Source organism: Hypomesus nipponensis, chromosome 1 (assembly GCF_054491055.1).
Source record: "Hypomesus nipponensis isolate SF chromosome 1, ASM5449105v1, whole genome shotgun sequence".
NCBI lineage: Eukaryota > Metazoa > Chordata > Actinopteri > Osmeriformes > Osmeridae > Hypomesus > Hypomesus nipponensis.
The window spans coordinates 11,151,366-11,174,159 of NC_140361.1; the positions used below are offsets into that span (position 1 = coordinate 11,151,366).

Here is a 22,794-nt window from a genome sequence, read left to right on the forward strand (position 1 = left end):
AGTGACAGGGCAACGCCCAGAATCAGAAAGTGAATGAAAAGCATTGATTAAAGACAGACTGACATGGATGGGCAGCAATGTTGAGAAGCAATGTTGTTTATCAGATATGACAAAGTTGAACCTATATTCCTTCACTATAGAATATATTTGGCTGATACTGTATCGTTGGCACCTTCAGTTTAAACTCCTCGAACAAACTCAGGGAACATCCATCAGCAAAGAGCTGACTTCATATTACATTACTACCCATCTCATAGTCCTACTTTTCAGACTAGTGAACTAGAATTCACACTGTAGTGAATCATACCATGACGACAACAACAACAAACAAGGCAGCGTGGATGGATGCAGCACAGTCTGTACCCTGACCTTGAAAAACTAAGTATTGATAAAAGTGAAATTCTTTGAAGAACATTGTTTTTTTTTAAATATATATTTATATCTCAGAGACACTTGCTGGGTATTTAATTGTGTCTCGCTGTGTCGTTGTGTTCCCCTCCATCACCCAGGGTTACAACTGGAGGCTGATCAACTGCCTCCTGCAAAGCGGCAGCACAACTTCAAAGCTACTAATAAGCCCATTACTAGCGATATGCGTTACCTCCACAGTTCCTGGCTACAGGCGCTAAGCTGTGGAAAAGCTGTTGAGCCCGATAGAAGTGTGGCCGCGCCCTAGCCTGGCGGAGCAGTAAGATCACAACAATGTGCACCTTCAGTCTCCAGACCCTGACCCAGAGAAGAAATGCCACACTCAGCACACTCAGCCTGCCTCCACAAAAGACCTCCTAGAAATGCCCAGGAGGAAATGTTACAGTCATGCTATGAAGATTCCCACATAATGAAAAGTTAGAGGCAAGTTCAATTTTGGCTAAATCTGTCTAGGGGATCTGAGAGCAAGCATATTCAATGTGTAAGTCACTGCAGGGATTTAAAAGAGTCAGACTATAATACTGAAGGCTTAGTGCTAGGAACTCAAAAGCCAGGTCCGTGAATGTGAGAAGCTGGGTGTCGTCATGTACATAGCAGCTGAAGCTACTCTTCTCTCCTGTTATTGGAAAGGTATTGATGGAGCGTTGGTACAGGAAGCCCTACGAGACTTGTCCTAGCATTGACGCTCCAGAGCACAATTATCTGACAAAGTGAACTTCACAGTGGGAAGCGATGCAGGCAAAAAATAAAAAATAAACACATGAAAAATAGACATGACATCAGCCGAAGGGTTCGTGTCTGAGTGGGTGTGAAGAAAAGTTCTTAAAACTTCTGCTATTGTGAATTGGAATGCATGCACTTCCACTGCCAGCCCCGTGGCACTTTTCACACTGTAACACCAGAAAAATGGAACTGTGAAACAAACCAGAATGCAGTTGCCATTAAATGCACCACACATTAACTGTCTATAAATGAGGAAATACAAGTGTCATCATTATCTGTAAGTAGGCATCTCACTTCATATCAGTGAATTAAAACTTAATGAAACACGACTCCTTGAAAATGTCAAACGGGCCCAACACTTCAAAATTCAGCACTTCGGGTCCAATAAAGGGCGTTAAAGTGAAAATGAAGGAAATAGACAAATTGGCAAGAACATATATTGTATATGATGACCATTATTTATTTGAAGAATAATGATATCAAATGTGTCCGTCCATGTCTGGAGACGGAGGGAGAGGGTGCTTGAGGCAATGCCATCTGTGGGTGCACATGTGAGGGCCGCCTGCCACACACCTGTGTGGGACTACCGGGGACACCACCTGGGCTTCCACACAGGTGCACAGCCCCACCAATTAAACTATTACACAAACACAGCACACTGGGAGGAAATTAACTGGCTGCTAAATATCACACAGAAAGCAAAACAAAGCATGAACAGTGATCAAGATCACCACTTGGTAAGATGGGTCTAAATGATATGAGTAGCACTTCATAAAATGAGCGAAAATGGCAGTTACTAATCAGTATTGGTCAAGTGATTTCTGAAATCATGATCCACATGCATTTACTGTAAACTTTACAGAGTTGTTTTTGTATGGACAAACCTAGTTGTTACTTTGCTTAAGCTTATTATTTTGGTGTGGCCATTAGGTTTAGTGTGCAGTGATCTATGATCAACCCTGAGTGGATAGTGATTTGTATTTGTCCAATATATATGCAGTATTGATTTTTCTTTAAATTGTAATATTAAATGCAGCTATATAAATTCATCATCTAGTCCCTAAAAAACATGTGATCAGCAAAGTGAAAGGAAATACAATACTGCAACTAACAAATAGTTTGCTGTTTAGTTAGATGACTAGGACGTCACTTTTTGATAAAACATCTATTCCATTGCTATGATCCATGACAAAGGAATAGCAGTAAATCGGTATAAATATATCGTTTTGCTGTTCTGTCACAGAAAGTTTGTCTTCCATGGTCAACACGAGTTGGGAAACTGGAGAACTCACAGTATGAGTGATGAGCCCTGGGCTAAACTGCAAAATAATTTCCCTTTTTGTGCCGAAGATTAATGCAACAAACATACCGAGAGAGAAATGCAAGGGATAACCACAAACATGATCCAGTTGAAGCAGCCAGGCACACACCTTTTCACTTGTTCAGCTGACTAGAGAATGGAGGTGGTATTTATTTTGCAACTTTCATCAATTTGGAAGGTGGTCCTGAATTGATGGGACGAGGAACCATGTTGAAATGAAATTAACGACAAAACCAGCGTGAAATATCACTCCAGTGAAAAGGTTTGCTCCTGCTTCGTCCACAGATGGCAATTTGAAAGAAGAATGAATGCATTGTCCTGCTGTCTGTTTCATGCCTATTTCAAACACACAAGAATATCTCCTTACAAAGGTTACATTAACATAGAGCAATCAGAAAATGGCCCAAGAGCACCTCACATTTCCTGTGTGTTGTGATCCGTGACAATTAAGAGCATTCATATTAATTGTGAGTAACCTGAGGAAGCCGCCCCTTCACACACACACACATACACCCACACTCTATAAGTGGTGTGAAGAGAAGCAGACTCGGTCTCCCTCCTTGCTGTCACCCCAGGGTGCCTTTCTCCCCGGCTAGGCCTGCCCTTCCGTGGGAGGCCAGGACTCTGCTGAGCACCATTCCTCGCTTCTTCGCTCCCTCACTCCCTGGTCACAAGATTCTATGAAAAACACCCAAAGGGCAGCCCTGGCCTCCCTCGCCCCCTCGGCGCCAACTGGCCTTTCGCTGAGTGGAGCGAGGCTGACGTGACCCCCCAGCGCTAGCAGGACTGAACTCTGGGAGTGTGCAGTCTCAGAAGAGAACACTACGTGGGCTCCACCAACCAATGTGATTCACACTCATTTACACTCATGAACAGCCCCAAACACAATGGGTAGAGCACATCAACTTAGACCTGGCAGGAGGGGCTTGATTAGATAAAGCCAGACAATGAGAGTCATTTACCTTAATTAAGGTGAGGACCTGGGAGCTTACCTTCAGGCAGTGTATAAAAAGATCTTAATTTTTTCTTTCTTTTAAACAATATCCAAAGCAACTACTTTTTAACCCACTGTTTTCCTAACACTCTTGAACCATGAAGATTGAGAGAGAGAGAGAGAGAGAGAGAGAGAAAGAGAGAGAGAGAGAGAGAGAGAGAGAGAGAGAGACAGAGAGAGAGAGAAAGAGAGAGCACAAGAGGGCAAAATAGATCTATTAATTGCTTTGCAGAGCATTGAAGTGCAGAGCATGTCTGTTGTTTTAGCTGTGGGTGTGCATGATCTTTCTAGCGAGACCACACCAAAGCCTATTAGTTGCTACGAGCGGTCAGGATACAAGGATAATGCCAGTCATAGCCACTGGATCAAATAACTGGTCTGCTGGGGTGGCAGACAGGTCCTCTCTCCAAGCACCGAGGGGCAAGAATATCTGCCACTCATCTGATGACCACTTTATATGCACCACTCATCGATTCACATTAAGGAACATCTCTCTGACAGTAGGCTGGTAAATAATTGAGAGCCTGTCCTGTCATTGAGGGTTCCTTTGTGCTGTTGGGACCAAATTATATTTGAAGACCCCATCTAGGAGACATAGAGAAGCCCAGAACTTTGTGAAGGGGCACAGCCTCCCCAATGTCGGACGGCCTAATTATGACTGAATGAGGAGGCAATCAAAGCTCCCTAGGAAAGGGCAGAGAAAACGGAGAGAAATTAAGGAAAATATTCTGTACAATCAAAACATATTACAAAAAAATCTGAGAGTGTTTGAGCTCTCTGTGGCGTCGGAAATGAGCGTGGGAGGGAAATCAAAGCGTGCGCGGTTGATCTCAGGGTGAGGGCCGCGCACTTATTAAGGTCTCATCAAACAGCGAGGTTTTCTGATGTGGAGTCCGGACCTGCAGTCTATTCCAGCCTAACAGTTAGAGTGGTGAGCTCTGGCAGCTTAGACTCCCAACTTCCAGAGACAGAGGAGATATGCTGGTTTTCTTAGCTCCACTATGGGCTGTGCCTGTTTAACGGCCTGTGCTACAGGCTATCCTTTTAACCGAGCCCATTGCTGCCTCTGCCTCTCACACCAAAGACAGATCCTGACATGCATACCAATTAGCACAGGAAGTGGAAGCCAATAGGCACCAGTTGTTAAAATTGCAAAGATGAAGGCACTCTGGATCTCGATGTTGAGATATAACTATTTGGGGGTGAAAAAAGTTAGATTAAGTCCATGTTTGTTCCATTTTATGGGAGGTTGAGCAGTCAGACAGAACACCAGGACGTGGAATGGTCTGGAGGTGAGGGACTGACCTGACTGGGTTGCTGGTCAGGGAGACCCTGAGGGACTCCAGGCAGTTGAGCAGCTTGTCCTCTGTGATGCCCGAGCGCAGCTCGTGGACGTATTCCTGTGACGACAGGGTACACTCATGCTTGCTGTTCCTCAGTCCACCCTGGAACCAAAGCACACATACAGCAAAGTCATCAATACAAGCCAAGAACCTGACAACATTGAACAATAGCAATAAACTAACCCAAAGACGGAAAAGTATCTTCCGGAAGTCATTTACATCCAATAATGGAAATATGCTAAACCTCTTATCTTTTTTTTTTTTTCCTTCTTCAAACTAATCTAGACAATTGCTCTGTCATTGCAGTTCCATCAGTCTGGCTCTAAGAGTGCTGGTATCATTGTGGATGACTGGCTTCATGTAGCCAGACCTGTGATGATTACATGTGACAGGAAGTAGAGGGCCTTGGCAATGAAAACCCCAGGTATCACACCATCTCACAGTTCATGTCTGGGGATGGGCTTCAGATCACACTGGACTCCAGCAGGTGAGAATGATTGCTATTCCCCACGCCCCCCCCCCCCCCCCCCCACACCCCCATCAATCCCAACATACCCACAGCTCAACTCTTGTTCACTGGTTCAAATTGCCCAAGCTCCTAAAATGCAAAATACCACCCCCCAAAAAAAATAAAAAAAGAGATAGAAACAAAATGGGGTAACAATTCCTTTGTATCGTCCAGTATGTGTGGAGTATGTTCCAATTTACATTCTGAAAGACTCATTTACAAACTCCCAGGGACTCCGCTCTGAAACAGAGCCAAAACCCTGGTGCCAAATGTCGCGTTCAGAGTGAAAATTATAGATGGAAATGTCTTTCCACTGCTATGGATCAGCCGAGCCAGAGCTGACATGGAGGTCCTTCCTACAGGGACACAAGAAGGGAGGCAGGCTGCCAAGCCCCTGCACCGTGCACACTGCTGCTAAGTGGATTGACTCTTCACAAAGAAGACCTGGAAAGGGTTGCACGTACAGCCACGTCTACTATAAACACCAAACACCCACCTGTTAACATGGGTTATTACACATCATTCAGATCTGCCATCAGCTACACCAACAACAGCCAATAACGGGAGTGAGTTGGTTTGAAGAGGTGATATTGAAGAGGAGTAAATCTGCAGGTGTTTTATCTTTGGAAATGTCCTAGTACTGCCATGTGTGGGAAAACATTGAACAGTATCCTGCTAATTGTGTGTTTTGAACTGTTTCATAGAAGGTTGAAAGATTTGGGGGGGAAACTAGAGGGAAAATGTTCTACCTCAAGCGCATCTCGACATAAATGTACAGACTCCATATTTCACTTGAACGCTATCAACTCACTGTGAGCTTTTATGGTGAGTTCAAATGATAGGCACTTGCACATACATTCCTACCATCCACCCTTCCACACCTTTATCTGTCTGATCCTGTAATATTCCTTTTTATGTCCTGTCCTTTTTATAGGCATTACTGGCCGTGTTCGCACGCGGCTGGGAGAAGTTAGCAAGGGACTAGGAAAAGGTGCAGCTACTTTCTCATATATACGTTCTCCCATCTCTCTGTGCTGGGATGGCCTGGAGCCATCCCTCTGCTGCGGTCCGCAGCTCTGGAGGTGAGGCCCTTCACTGCACCCCTGGCTCTTGCTTATGCTGATGGCTAACTCTTTTATTTATACTCGATAGAAGGCTCACTTCAGCTTTGAAGGTGTGCATCTTAACAACCTGACCTTTCCCAGTCTGTACCTGCCCAGGAATGAATGGGATCCTTCCATATAATGTATTACCTTCCACAGCATGTCAATGCTATTGGTCTTTAGGGGGTCATTCACAGAACGTTGTAGTCATTTACAGTGTTTAACTTATTATGTCCTTGGTAAATATAATAACTATATGTTCAACGTCAGAACTAAATATAGAGTGTTTTTGTGTCAAAGACCACCTCTTCCAGGCATTTCTTAATCTTCACACAGCGATTCCCATCACACTGACCATTCTGGAAAGAAAGTGTAGATCTCCGGTTTCAGAATCTGCTGACCTTTACCTCCAGAAACCAAAGACACAGACCATAATAAGCCGTTTAATGACCCTGGCCCAAATCAATCATATGGGATGATATCAACATTACACCAGTGCACCTTACCAATCACAAGGGCGGTGCTAGCTCCTGGGTAATTGAGTTTCAACCTTCAGGCCAGGGGGAATTGGTCAACACAGGCAAATGGTCAAAAGAGACCCCAGAGTGCGAGAATGAGATAGAGGAAAAAGAGAAAGTGAGGGAGAGACAATGTGAAAGAGATTGAGGGGGTTAACAGAGAGGGAGAGAGAGAAAGAGAGAGAGAGAGAGAGAGGCAGACCAAGGGCAAGAGTGACCTATGAGAGGTGGAAATCACAGGAGATGGAGTGGGGGTGGGGGTGAAGGACGGGAGTATAACTACCTGGCCAGTAAAGGAAAAGACACAGCCTGTTGACCACAGCCTCACAGTCTCATCTCTTGTTCTTATTGAATACCACATTTGTCGATAACGGTATTTCCTGCCAAAGAAAATAGTACTGGGAGCAATTACTTCAGGGAACCTGTCAATTTAATCTAGGAGGAAACATGGGACATAAGCCACCGTCTCTCTCTCTCTCTCTCTCTCTCTCTCTTTCTCCCTGGAGAGTGAGAGAGCGAGGTACATCCTATGAGGCAGAGCAGGGAGACAGACACACCGAGGCAGGCTGTACCACCACATGTCATCTTCCCCTGTAATGAGACAATAACAAGCTGGCAGCCTCCACACAGCCCTCTCCGCACACACAGGAAGAGTGATTGATACATTATTCAACTTCTTTGTCAGCTCACTAGAAAGCACAGAACGACGTGTCAGTCTCTCTCTTTCTCACTTTCTTTCTTTCTCTCTCTCTGTCTCTCTCTGTCTCTCAATGTCTCTCGCTGTCTCTCGCTGTCTCTCGCTGTCTCTCGCTGTCTCTCTCTGTCTCTCTCTGTCTCTCTCTGTCTCTCTCTGTCTCTCTCTGTCTCTCTCTGTCTCTCGCTGTCTCTCGCTGTCTCTCTCTGTCTCTCTCTGTCTCTCTCTGTCTCTCGCTGTCTCTCGCTGTCTCTCGCTGTCTCTCGCTGTCTCTCGCTGTCTCTCTCTGTCTCTCTCTGTCTCTCGCTGTCTCTCGCTGTCTCTCGCTGTCTCTCGCTGTCTCTCGCTGTCTCTCGCTGTCTCTCGCTGTCTCAATGCCTTAAACGTAAGCTGGAAAGGTGTAATTAGGGGACAGGGGTAGATGATAGCACAGCAAACATGATCACCGGTCACTGTAATGTATTAAAGTGTGAGGGCAGCATGGCAGAATAATCCTGTTAAATGCTGATCTGGAGAAGCACTGACATCTGCCTAATTAAATAAACTGCAACTGGTATGAATGTGTGTGCGTGCGCATGTGTGTGTTTACAAGTGTGTACATGACCTTTAAAGTGTGATGGAACAGAATAGCGAGCACAGTGAGGAGACTTCTCACATGGCTGGGTTCTCAAGTTTGAGACACGGAGGCTTTTTCAAGAGCTGACAACATGTCACCAGACAGGAGGTTCATCCATCTGATGAAATGATCACAACCACCAGGAGAACGGAGGAAAGAGGCGTGGGGGAAACTGAACAGGAAGCCACGCAAGAAACCACAGCAGGAATCCAAGTCAACATGCTATAGTCTTTCATTGTAATACATGTAATCATATCAACAAGAGGCTTCCCCTCCAAAAAAAAACAAAAAACTGAATAATGAACAACCTAATTACCTCTTCTTTGTTTGTGATTAACAAAAATCACCAGAGCACCCCACTGATCTTTGGTAAAAATAATACAGATACCATCTTGGCAATTAGTGCACATCAAGCAGTATCAAAGCCAAGTGGCTGGAATTATTTCACGCTGTAATTTCCTGCTCATTAGAATTTGAATGACAGGCTTTCAAGCAGCCAGGGACACAGAGGCAAACATGCGAGTCCCTACTTTTTGAAGTGTGCACATACATGCACAGAAACACACATCCACAAAACTTATTACACCCATATGCACGCATAAGCACGCAAAGACCACACACAAAAACCTTACATAAACATGTATCTTGCATAATATAACGCTTGTCCGTGTCTCTCCTGGGGTCCTAAAGGTCATGGGAACACGGATCAGTTGAGATGCTCGCAGCCTGGACAATGAGTTCCCCGACGCCTACTTAAAGGACAAGGCTCTGCTGCCTGCAGATAAGACACTTTTCATGTGGCCAGGGAGCTAGTCTTCACCCGCAGAGGGGCCTTCCCCACCAGGACCTGTGGACATGATTTCTCTCTGCCCTTCTGAAGGAGCGCACTCCCACCGGGGCAAGGCTTTTATAAGCCAAGCAGATGGGGAATAGGGAGATGGAGGGATGGAGGAATGGAAAAAGAGACATGCGATGGTGGAAATCACTTAAGGTGCTGTATATAATATATTCACCTTTTGTAGTTTGCATTCTCTTTCTCTTGTAAATATTATATTTTATATGTTATTTTATTGTATTTTTATCTCTCTAAATTAAAACCCAACCGGAGAAAGACCACTGACAGTTTGACTCGTTTATGAAACCATTCCAGTTTACAACAAATAACCAAGCATTAAACAACAATGGTGCAATCAGTGGTAAGGCTGTACAGAAAGGAAAGGATAAAAGAAAGAGGGAAAGAGAGAGTGTGTGAGTGTGTGGGGGAAGAACAACAACAAAAGTACTTCCAAAAAAATTAAATCACAACTTTCAATTTGAAGAGAACATGAACTCCTGGGCAGAGACCAAATTATCACAACGTGTGTAAGCGAGTGTGTGTGTGTGTACGCGTGTGTACGCGAGTGTGTGTGTGTGTGTGTGTGTGTGTGCGTGTGAGAGAGTGTGTGTGTGTGTGTGTGTGTGTGCGCGAGCGATCAAAATAAACATGACTATAGCTAACCTTTTGATCCAATAGCAATGACAGCTTAGTTGGTCTGGAGATAGAGGGATTGGTGCTGAGGGAGAGGACAGGAGAGCAGACAGAGCTGAGATTTCCTGTTTAAAGACTCAAGGTCTTTGAGAACCAGAACAAAAGCCAAACAAGGTGAAAAGATATTGAGCCTGATAAGAATGAACTAATGTATCAAACCTAAAACAAAAAGGCAAAACAGTATATATTCCAAAATTCGGGGAAAAAGTAGAGATACCAATGAATAGAATGATGACTTGAACTTTGACACACGTAGAAGGGTATGCCAAAAACATGGTGTCCAGAGTTGTATAACGACCAATTAAATTTAATATTATTAGCGGCCATTTTCAGGGGCAGATTTCAGCCGAGTGCTCTGCCTTTGTTGTGTAGGCTGGATGGCAGGATGCCTTGAATTCAATGGCCTTCACGCACCCACAGTACTCTACTGCAGCTGTTAAAGCCTGTCGATTCAATGATTTCAACCTTTAACAAAACTCTCATCCGTCATTGGTGCTTGCTACAGCTTTCATGATCTTCATCTGAGGTCAAAAGTGTTGTTACCATTTACGTGCAACAGAGAAAGTTACCTTTTTGAGTGGTGTCATTTATTAGAGTCAAACTTTAAAAAGTTAAAAGTGGTTCTGAGTAGAACGTGTGTGTTCTACTCCCACATCACCTGTAGGGATGGTCTGGCTGTGTTTACCTCTGAAATGGAAACCCATCCCTTGTCCTCTGGACATCCTTAGCCTGTGTCTAACCCCAGACAGACAGCCAGACCAAGGGGAGGAGCATTCAACAAACACATACACACAACCTGCTTTTTTTGACAGCACTCACTGATGAGGCTGACACAGAGATAATACTAAGCAGGTCCCTGACCTCCTGAGGAGTACACACACACACCTCTACCCCCCTGCTGGCTTTGACCCAGACACAAACAGAGGCTGCAGGCAAGTCGGCAAGTCTCACTTTCATATGCATGTCCACCGTGAGCAGACTTGCAGTGCAGCTTCAACAAAGACGTCTCTAATAGTATCTGAAAGACTTCAGGAACCATACAGAACAGTGCAGACAGGACCGTGAGTGAATCTGCAGTGGAACCCTCACTCAAACCGTGATCTTATCAAAAGGTCCTCCATTTGCTCAGCTCTGTTTGGTCGACACTTCCCACAGGGGTAGGGTGGGTTGAGGACATCTTAAGCTTTCTTTGCAGTGCGCTGAAAAGGATATTAACAAGGACAGCTACCAAACAAATATTGGAGATCCCAGTAAATGGGATTGGCAGATTTGAAGAGGCCTGTAAATGTTTGTGATCTAGATATGAAAATATCAATAAAATATGATTTGAGCCATGAGAATCCAAAACAACCTTTGAGAACAAATTATGCCACGCATTTAGTTATGACAGGACAAAAGCTCAACCTGTTCCAAACAACTTCAGGCTGTTTACTGATAAATAAAATAAAACGCCGGAGATAAGGGGGTGGGGAAGGCGTTGCAATAAGCATAGCAAATGAATATATAAATAAAATATTTGCACATCAAAGCCTTTCGTCTTTAAAAAAGTATTTCTACAGTGCACTTGGAGGAGCAGGCATCGACTTGTTGGAATATATACATTACATGCTGTAGCAAGCTCTCCAAGACAATCCTTCAACAACAAGACAACAACGGCACCTTGTTCAAAGACATGGCACGGTTACTATTGTTTGGTGTTGACTGATGTGGTGTCATAAACACCAAGCTAACATTATGAGCTGATATTGTATTAGAAACAACAAAGAGACTCAATTTAGGCAGCATTTTAGAACATCACACAGAACAACAGAATCATTAACTATCAGACTTCAGTGTAATTTAGGCACTACATATTGAGTTGGTTCCAAAAGTTTCAGGTTTGCCTGAGTTTTTCCTTTCATTCCCTGTCTGCTTACAGTAACAGACAGAGACAGAGAGAACAGCTGGTCTCTGGGAGCTGGTCCTGACTTAAGGCCAGGACCTTGGCCTTGCACTATTGATTTATATATCTATACCCACTTCCTCTGGCTGGAAAGTGCACATCTTTCCATCTCTGTGCTCTGCAGATCACAATACACCACACAGGAACCTTCACACAAGTACAGCACACACACACACACACACACACACTGTATGCCCCCTAGAAAATACTTTTCTTCTTAAAATCTTCTCAATTATGAATCTGAATATCCAACTGTCTCATTTGAAAACCTTGTCAACTTTTCTGTGTGTTTTAATCAACCCCTTTCAATTAAGAGTCAATTATAGTGGGACAAAAGGGACCGCTGTCCTTCCGTTGATGGAAACAGTAATGCAGTGACGTGATTGTGAGTGTGTGTGAGAGACTGTCAGTGTGTATATGTATGTGAGCATGTGTGGGCTTCGGTATGTGTGTGTGTGTGTTTGAGTGTGCATGTGTTTCTGTGTGTGAGAATGTGCATGTGAGCACGTGTGTGAAGTAGAGAAATCTACTGTAAGTCATGTCCCATTGCTCTGCAGGACCTCAATCTGCAGTGGATCTAAACGACACCTCGATGAAGACCGCAGCAGATCCCAGCCGGAGCGCCAGAGAGCTGAGCGGGTCGAGTCATTTCAAGTTCCACAGCCTCCCGCTGCAGGACTTAATGCTACACAGCACCTTCAGGCACCACAGTCACAAACCATCGCACTAGGACAGCGCTGAATGCAAGTCTTCACATCGGGAGAGCAGGAAAATGTCCCCGTTTAAGGCCAAGGCCTCAGTTAGCGTCACAAGCGTCATGGACTGTTGACGGTTAACAGACAGCTGTCTTTGGATGGGCAGAATTCACGGAGCACCTCCAAACCACCGGGGACGGATATGGATTTTACTCCCCAGCTCTCGCAAGTTAATAATGAGCACTCAAATTAACCAAGTTGGAAGGAGACAGCTCCTATGGTCTAAGGCTGGGACTCCTTCTTCTGCCAATCAATTCTAAAGGTCAGTGCAGTGGCTCAATACTGTGCCGGAATGTTCCTGGGAGTTGAATACAATGCTTACTATGCAAAGTGAACACCACACCAGGAGAAAAGAGCCATCAGAAAGCACGTGGGTGTTTTGGTAATCTACGCACGCACTATTTCTGCTGTATATTTACACACGGTGGAATGCATGTGTGCGTGTGTGTGTGTGGGGGGGGGTAAACAAGCAGCCTATTTAAGAGGTGAGAATTAGGCTATTGTGTATTAGGCTTAACTGTGATTCTGGCAGCATTGATTGCAATGCAGTTTGTAGAGTTCTTTGTAGAGTTCCAGACTATCCCTGACAAGCTATCCAAAGTTCGGCAAAGGGCAAGATTGGACCATGTATAAATAAAAAGACAGATGCCAGAAAGCTTGTGATTGTGGAGTCTGTCTTTTTCTTTTAATGTATTTCCAAACAGTTCCACGATAACAACATCCTTGAGGAGTGGTGTAAACAATACAACTCATGTCAAATGGCCTGTTGCTGGAGGTTATGTGTATCTTTGAATGGTATGAATTCACATAGTCGTGCAGTAGGGAGTGGTGCTGACCGGAGTCTCTTTGAAAGACCTGTCTTTCTAACCATAATAAAGAGTGCAGTGTTCAACCTTCCTGCTTGAGAGGGAGACGGAGATATTTAGAGATTCAGGTAAGAAGTGGGCTAGCTCGGGTACTTATGCCTTGGCTGGGACACCAGTGATGTCCTGTCCAGACACAGGCTCTATGTACACATGCTGATGTCGAGCATGATGCTAGAATGATTTATAATGATTCTCTTGGAGACTTAGGCTCTGGAGATAGGCAAAGCCAGGTGCAGATTGTCTAGTTTGTGTGCGTGTGTGTGTGTGCTCAGTCAGACGTGGATCAAGCAAGCACTCAGAGCTGAGCACACGTCTTGGCACATTTATAATCCTGTCTAAGGGTCAGTGTCCTGCTGTCTAAACACACGTTTTGTAACATCAAACCGTTGAGTTGGATAAGCATTTTATTTGATTATTACAGTATTTCCTATTCTGTCAGCTTTGATCTCCTTCTTTCATGTCTGTATTGAGGTTATATATATATATATATATATATATATACATATATATATACATATATATAAATATAAAATGTCTAATCTTTTTCCTGTTGTGCAGCTACATCGGATTTGAAATTGTCTTAAGGCATCCAGCAAGAACATAGCATGACATATGAAATATGATCCAATAAAAAACCTAGAGAGATTATCTTCTCATCACAAGAAGCCGGCTAAAGACAGATAAAGATCCTGTCTGTTTTCTCTTGTCTGTAAAAAAAGGAAGTGTCTGTGCATCCATCTGTCTGTCCAGAGTGTGTGTCTGAGTGGTGATGTGTGTGTGTGTGTGTGTATCTTTGTCTCTCATACTCTTCCAATCACTGTTATTGGACTTATTCACTCCGAGATTTGGGGAAACAAAAGCTGTTTCTTCTAATATCCGCACCATTACCCTGCCTCCATCCAGGCCCTCAGTTCACTCAATAGCAGGAGGAATACCTATTCATCACTGCGTCTGTGGCCGGCGCCCCCCTGGAACAGATGTAGAGATCTTTAACTGCCCGTAAATGAAGCCTCCAACTTGAGAAAGCCCTTGCATCAGCACGACACTGGTGCTCGGGCTTGTGCTCGACTGCTCCAACAAAGCAAGATTAATTTGCCTGTTGAATGCAGGCTAGACCCACCGTGGCAAGATGCCTGACTGCAGCCGGCGTGATTCTGGAAAGTTCCTGTGGACTCTGACAGTAGCATAGTTTTACATGTCACCGGGGGAGGGCTGGACGCCTCTAGTGACTGTCTCCTGTGAGGAGGGATTGAGACAAAGGGCCAGCGCATTCAAAAACATCCAAACCTGGACGAGGGTGGTGATTCTCCAAGAGAACAGACCTCAGAATCCTGGTTTGACAAAGGTCAAAGCCAACTGGGACAAACAAGTAATCAGCACTCCACAATTATGTTGATCTACTGGGAGGTAAAACTTTGATTGCTTAAGTAACACTGATCGAGTTCAATTATACATTACATGTACATTTTATTCATTGTGCGGCCCCTTTCTCCAAAGCGACATCGAAATAGACATGTATTTGTACAGTGAAACAAATTGGTAACCTCCACTGTGTTCAATTGGATGCACAGCAAATGTTAAACAGGGAGTATAGCGGGTGAAGAGAATGGCTGGCTGGTCAGTGACAAATGAAAGAAACCGAGATGTCATTATTCCTTTCCATAGCAGCCAGTCTCCAGAGAGAGACCCTGAATTTCCACAGAGCGGGGTTGTTTCTGAGTGTACGAGTCAGACATGTTAGGTATGTGTGCGAGTGTGTCAGTGTGTTAACAAGCAAAAAGCAAAGTGCAATTTCAAAAGCCACTTGCCTGTATCAGTGTGTGTGTGTGTGTGTTTGTCACTGCATGGCTGTACGTCTCCATGCGATTGTGTGTGAGGAACTATGACGATGGTTCTCTCCAGGCAGGGCCAAAGCTGGATCCCTCCTCTGCCCTCCTTTCTACCTTTGCGTCTCTGACAGGTGTGACCTTTCGGCTGGGCGTGGAGCGTCGTCGCCCCCCCTCCTCCCTCCCCTCTCGGAGGATCGCGCACGCTCATACTGGCATGCACATGAAGCCAGACTCTGGCCGACTCTGGCCGAGATGAAAAATAGAACAGCTAATGCCTGCAGATAGAGACATTCATCACAGGCCCGGGCCCATGCTCTCCACACACACACACCTCCCCACCACCAGCACAGAAACAACTCACTCATTAAACATAGAGAGATATGACTGCATGATCATATTATTACCAGACTGTATTGAATGCTGAAGCAGTGATGCGGGTTCTTTTGTCTGTAGCTAATGTATTTTGTTTAAGTGAAGAATCAGAAATGTACCACATGTTCTCTTCATTCGCATGTGGCCACCGCTGGAGCTTGTCTGTCATTGGCTGTAGCCCTACCGGCGCCTCCATTGGCCATGCTTTGAGTGACAGTGGCCTAGGGCCCGTGGGACGCCAGGAGGGGGCGGTAACATGCAAAATGGTAGCCATGCCAACTGGCGCTGTGCAGCCAAACCAGTTAACCTCGGCAGTGAACCGGTAGGCCCTCGGGTAAGGGCTTGGTAATGATGTCTCTCCCTCCTCCTCCCATCCCTCCATCTCTCTATCCCTACATCCATCTTTCTGTTTATCCGAGGCTGTCACAGAGGAATTAGCCGGAGAGACGAGGCATGCTCACTCCTGAATAGCAGGGTGCAGGAGAGAGGAGTCTCTCCGCCTCTATTCAAATTCCGAGGAGAGGTGAGAGGGGCTCAGAGAAGTAGCATTGCTGGAAATATCAAAGTCTAAAGGTTTTGTGCGGTGGGATTTCTGCATCGGCAGGATGGATGGTAATGAGAGGTACACCCGGAACCGGTATAAGGACATTTCAACAACGCCGTCTGTTCACAAACACAACAACATGAAGGTATACCCAACTTGAAAATACTGTGCCCCACATATCAATTGTAAACCATTGTAATGTTCCTTTCAACCAGAACAGCCCACCCGTATCCTCTCCACAGGATGGATGAGGACGCACAGTCTGCTTCTGCTGGTATAGGACACTGACTATGACAATGCTCTGACTTCCTTCACAACAGCCAGAGTGGGAGCGAGGGGTGCATGCTCAACAGAGGCCTACATTTAACAAACAATACAGGATATTTTCAAAGGATTTTTATAAACACACGGATCTTCGTCACATGTTAGGCTTCCCTCTCTTCATCCACCCACACATCCGCCCATCCACACAACCATCCACACATTCATATATACATCCTCATGTCAATCAATCCATAAGCACCACAGATTCTACTTTCCTGGATCCCCAGTCAATACAAACAACGAGACAACGGCAAAACCAGACAATGAGACAATGGTTGACCACACCAAAGAATAAACAATGCAAACGGGTGCAACGCATAACCACATTTACTTTGTACTTCCTTGTTTAGTCTTTTTTTACAACACATCTAAAGGCAGAGAGACAGTATGTGAGAGGGGAGGAGACAGAGAAAGAATGTAGGAGAATGTGTGAAAGAGAGCGACAAAGACGAGAGCGTGTGGACACAATGTGTGTATGTGTGAATGATTCCTCAGTCCATGCCAGAGGGCGTGTGCCATGTATGTTCAACGTGGAGGCACCAGAACTTCTCCCTGAGTGTGTGTCTGTGTGTTTATGTAGAGTATATTACCTACAACAACTTAGTGCACACGACAGTAGAATGACTATTGGTTGTGCTATGGTGTTTCCACATGCTGGAAAGAATGCACACAAACATCAGAAAATGAGTGGGACAAGAGGGGAGGAGAGAGCATCGTGGATAGGTGAGGAGGAGAGAGAAGAAGGAGAGAGGGGGAAGAACAGGAGGGGACAGAAAACGATATTAGGTGGGAGAAGAGGTAGGAGGGGATACATGGATCGCATTTTGTTCAAGTCAATGAGAGCTGGCATCTCCTCTGTGTGTGATCTGGTGATCACTCCATTGTTCCATCTGTCTCTTCCTTAGCTGTCTCTCTCTGTATCTCTCACTCACTCTCTCCCACTCACTCTCTTTATCTATCTCACACAATATCTCATTCTCTCATGCAATATCCCACTCTCTCCCACACACAAACACTGCTGGATAATCAGGGTGCATGGCACCAGCTCTACTGTAATAAAGTGAGAACAGATGCCGGAGGATTTTACCAGCAGGTGAGCTCTTTTACGATTCAATGTTTGTCACCACCCCCCCCCCTCCCCCCTCCCCCCCCCCCCCACACACACAAACATACACACAGACATCAACACTTTTCACGCACGTCAATATTCACCCCCAGGCCTCACGTCCCCCAACTCCACACACACAGGCACGAGCACACACAGCCGCACGCACGCACGCACAGTACACACACACAAAACAACGTGCATTCCTCAAGTTCACATCAATGTTTAACCCCTGCCAGCTTTTACATTCCCACATACAGGTGTTGAATCTAAAAAGCTACTAATGTTCCACTATGGCGTCAATGACAGGTACAACTCGCTGACAGGTGCTGCTCAACGCCGGAGCATCTCTCAGCAGTGTCACACGAGCCGTCATGGCAGGTCACAGACTGCTGTTATCTGCCATAGAATCGTGCCACAGTGTAATAGAACATGACCATATCACTTCAACCCTAACCCACTCAGCGTTCCATTTCGTTCTGTTTGGTCTAGTGGCCCGTAACTCTGCCTGGCTCCAGCTCCGCCGAGCAGCGCGTGAAATACTCTCTGCAGGAGAGAGTGATGAGCAGGGAGAGATTGCCCAAAGTTCTGCCATGTTCGCCCGCCAGCCAAGTTTAAAAGATTTATAATTTGATTTGAAAATTAGGACTCTAAATTTGCCGAGTGACGGGGACAGGAGTTTTATGGCTTTTCTGTCCAGGCAGTTTCTAGGCTGCACGGAGACTGACAAGGGTAAAAGTGAAATGAAGGAGCCTGGCCAGGATGCCAACTATAAAATTCTATCAGGCAGAGGACTTTACTGCCCTGGGCCCGCGCCCAGCCCTGCGGCACGGTTTGGTGGAAGCGAAACAGATGGGAAAAGGAAGAGGATTTACAACAGGCGACGCTCGCCTTTTAACCCCAATATTTGCAAAGAGGAAAACGGATGGTGAAATTATATTACAGGGCCCCGATCAATAACCACAAATATTAAATAGCCCCGGCGTCCTTCTGCCGTTAGCGCTGGGCTGTCGGGCTCTGGAGCTCTGCCACTTAGCAACGCCGCTGGTCAATTAGCAACACCGCTGGTCACGGCACTGATGACAGGAGGCAAGTCTCGTTGTCGGCCAATCAGAGGCTAAGGAGGCTCATGGCCCCGCCTCGTATCTAGCTTTTCTGGGGACAGTGGTCATGCCCTCTCGCTCTGGTGGAGGATGGGAGTGGTGACGGCTGTGTCTGTCCTGCTTCAGCAGATGAGACGGCCCACGGTGAGGCCTGGTTAGCTGGCGGTGGTGGGTGGTGGGATACTACAAACACCAGGCAGTTAAGCCACAATACTGACTTCTCTGCTAGGAAATGGGAGGGTGTGGAAGAACAGAGACATACAGATGGTCCCCTGTGCCTAAGAACGCCAGATGGATTATAAAGGATGAAGGAAGTGTTTGCATGTCAAATTAAACTATTATTGAATTGGTATTGAATTCATATTATTGTAACTCCAGATAATATCTTTGTTTTGATCTCCATACTGTGTTGATTAAATAGAAACCATTCATATTGGCTACGGTCTCTGTCTTGAGGCCTTGGTCACAAAGGTTCCACCTGGGCTCAACCTCCAGCTTTACCCCCTGCTGGGAAAACCCAAATCCAATCAATATGTCACCAGCTGGTGACAGATTGGGCCAGATATGGGCCATGTGGGATGGGAGCAGCGGTTGTAACCTTTGGAGCTGAGCTAACTGAGTCCACTCTGTGGTTCTGACCCACATCCACACCTTGTAGGCCTGCACGTCCGTTTAAATAATGACCTCATCGCCCATCTACAGAAATAATGGATCTAAAGTGCTTTTCCTCAAGCATTTGTTCCACATATCGCCTTGAAGAAAAACCTACCTGACTGCCTTTGCCTTCCCCTGATAACTCTTAGTTACCTCTGTTTTTACTTGGTCGCGTCGGAACGGGGGGTTTATGTGATTAACATGTGAATAGGTATGTCTGCTTGCCATGCTCCAGTGACAGTGACAATGATGTCTCCGCACGAACTGCACTTCCCTGGGGCTTAACCACCCAACACAAAGACCATGGTCGAGGAATCTCGCCTACACACAAAGGGAGTAATGTTAGCTCCGTCGAGGTAAGACAACCGTCACACTTTGATTGTGCCAACAATGGGCTGTGTTCGCTGAGGTGAATTGGGCACCTTTAAGCCCCATAACCCATTTTAGATAATGTGAACGTGGTTAGTGGGCAGACATAATGAGGTTTATTGCGTCGTAAACTGGCACAATCAGCGCCGTTTTGGCATATTCCAGTGGCGAGGAGGGCCAGGCGTCGAGGATGAAAGCTCTCTTAGCCTCCTCAAGAACCGGGAGGCCGGAGGAGCCAGCGGACCCACGGCGGCTTTCAAGGTAAAAACTAAACGCACAAAGATCCACAACAAAAATAAATAAACTTCCAGAGACCATAACTTGCTGTGCGCACACACACACACACACACACACACACCTGTCGCCCAAACAAAAGCATTCCCAGCACAGAGTGTCTGCTCCGTCTTAGCATCCTATTGACAGTATTAGGGGACTTTTTAATGAAGATTTCTTGCAATCTCCCAGATCTGAGAGCACATTACTCTAGATTTCCCCCGGTGAGGGCTCTGTGTCGACACAAGTGAAGGTAACCTCCCGAGTGGGCTGGAAGCACACCCAGACTTCCTAATGAAGACACAAGTAGGAACAATGGAGTCATTGACAACCATCCTGCAGAGCTCTCAGGTTTCTTCAGAATATGAGATGCAAATAACAAAACCCAGTCAAGACAGAAACAACATCAACTAATACTGTGGCAGATAAACAAGTTTGTGTGAATATTAATACATGGCTTAGCTAGCTCTTTGCCACAGCAACAAGCCGGGGCAATTATGTGGGGATTGGGACTTGACCTTCAAGGTGTATCTACAACGTTGTTTGTTGATGGGGGGGGGGGGGGGGGGCGGAGATTTGTACATGTGAGATTAGAAAGATGGAGGTTGAATTAATCACGGAACTACCAATATAGTATGACATTAGGATGCAAGATGAGGAGAGAGGAGGGAATAGGGAGGAGAGAGCACAGAGTGCCAGGCCCAGGGTCTGGGGCTGGGGAGAGGCCCAGGGTCTGGGGCTGGGGAGAGGCCCAGGGTCTGGGGCTGGGGCTGGGGCGAGGCCCAGGGCCTGGGGCTGGGGAGAGGCCCAGGGCCTGGGGCTGGGGAGAGACCCAGGGCCTGGGGCTGGGGAGAGGCCCAGGGTCTGGGGCCTGGGGCCGGGGAGAGGCCCAGGGCTTGGGGCCCAGAGGGAGAACTCTAAAACCAGCTAACACCACAGCCTCTGAGATGACTCAACAGAGAGGGATTTACTCAGAGAGGCTCTGGCTGCAGTCACTGACCCTCGCGCCACACACACACACACACACACACACACACACACACAGACAAGCACATAGTCTCTCTAACACACACACACACACACACACACAATGCCACCACAGTTGCTGTTGTTATCCCTCCAGCTTCCCCTGAGCATGTGTGTGTTTAAGACGACGGGGGGAGGGCAGATCTTTCATTCTTGTCACAGTGTTCCGGTTTACGAGCCAAAGGCAGGAGACACACGCCCATCCACATCAAAGTTTATTACAGTTCATCACCTCCCCACCTGCAGAGTAATGACATTTAGCCAATCCTATAAAAATCCCAGGGAACCTGCGGGTTTAAATCAATGCCTCTCCAGCTGCTACTCACATCCATTATTAAAGCCATACTTCCAGATCATATTCAATACGGAGCACTCCCGCGACAAGCTTGTCAGTGCGTGCAGCACTCAAAAGCACATCTGATGAGTGAGAGAGGCGCCCCCCAACGAAGTAACTTCACAACACCCGCCCATCCCCCCTCCCCCCCGTCCCTGTCCCCCCCCCGCGCCCGCCCCACGCAGCCCCCAGTCCCGTGGAGAACAGGATCAGTGTCTGTGTGTGCTGACAAGCAGTTTCAATAAAATCCCATTAGTTTCATCCAGGCAAACCTGTTAAGAGTGTCTGTTCCAACCTGGTGCTATGCTACAGGCACCACCTGTCTGAGACTCCACCTGGACTTCTGCTGGGCAGCAACAGACTACAGCTGAACACAAACGATTGGACAACACTCATATACATCTTAATATATGCATCCATGCTCAGACATTCCATCTAAGGTAGAGGGATGGAGTGTGTTTGTGTGTGCGTGTGCCCGTATGCGTATGAGTGTTTGTGTGTGCATGCGTGTGTGGGCTTGGGGGTGCGTGAGTGTGTGTCCATGCCTGCATGTGTGTGTTTGTGTCAAGTTTTTTGTGCGTGAGTGTGCGTGTTTGTCGCGGTAAGGAAATGAGATGTGATGGTGGATCTGTGAGTGTTGCTGTAGTCACAGACTACCCTCTGCAGGCAAGAAAGGTGAACTTCATGGGGGGACAGCGTCTTCTCTGTCTTTCTGTCTCTCAGTATCTCAGACTACAGAAGAGTCCAGAGTAAGTGGTATATGTGTGGATTAATACTGGCCTTCTGATCACCAACTCAGCAATGTTCTAACCCTAATTAGTCCTTGCTGTGGTCATATGAAGACCAACTCTATTTTCCTGAGTGAACGCCATTCACTGTTGTTACACTTTTGGTTTGTGTAGCCCTTAATGCATCCATTAGATAAATGATCCCATTTCAATAGGTTAAACACATTAACAGTATGGTAGGTACCAAGGCACGTTCTTCACACCTAAAATGCACTGCAGGGTTTGTAGATGTGCACATTCACTCCAGTTTGGTCGATATGTTTCCCTTTATGACCTCTTTCTTGGATGAATTTCAGTATTATGTATTATTGAAGCATCATTGATGATGATATAATAGTGGCGACTATCACAGACGCCTGCATCCAATATGTCTCAGAACTGTAACCAAAAGTATCAAGGGAACATATTCAACTTGTTTCTATGCAGAGTCTGACATTCATGAAGGACGTCTCTATGAAAAAGTCTTTCATCCCATCTGCAACACAATTCAGGCTAATGAAAAGAAAAGTACAGGTTACGGCACTAACAAATTCTGGGAAAGCAGTAAAGATTGACATCATAAAATGTTCAAGGACCCATCTCTGAGCAACAAAACAATTTCAGTTTTCTTCCCATTCGGTTACTTGAACGAGGCCTGTCTAGTTACCTGATTGCAGCATGAGACAATTGTAGGCTTTCAGCACCCATCATCAATAGAATGGCTTCATTTTCCAAACAAACACACCGAAATCAT

General features: G+C 45.9%; 1 protein-coding gene across 11 annotated transcripts in view; it reads right to left on the reverse strand.

The window, feature by feature from the left end:
* The window catches only part of diaph2 (diaphanous-related formin 2), a 319,038-nt gene that overhangs the window by 232,641 nt on the left and 63,603 nt on the right, over positions 1-22,794 (reverse strand). For all 11 annotated transcript variants that reach the window (XM_084690922.1, XM_084690925.1, XM_084690924.1 and 8 more), the window contains one exon: positions 4,773-4,912. In XM_084690922.1, the coding sequence (XP_084547048.1) occupies positions 4,773-4,912 (140 nt within the window). The remainder of the gene's footprint in view (positions 1-4,772; positions 4,913-22,794) is intronic.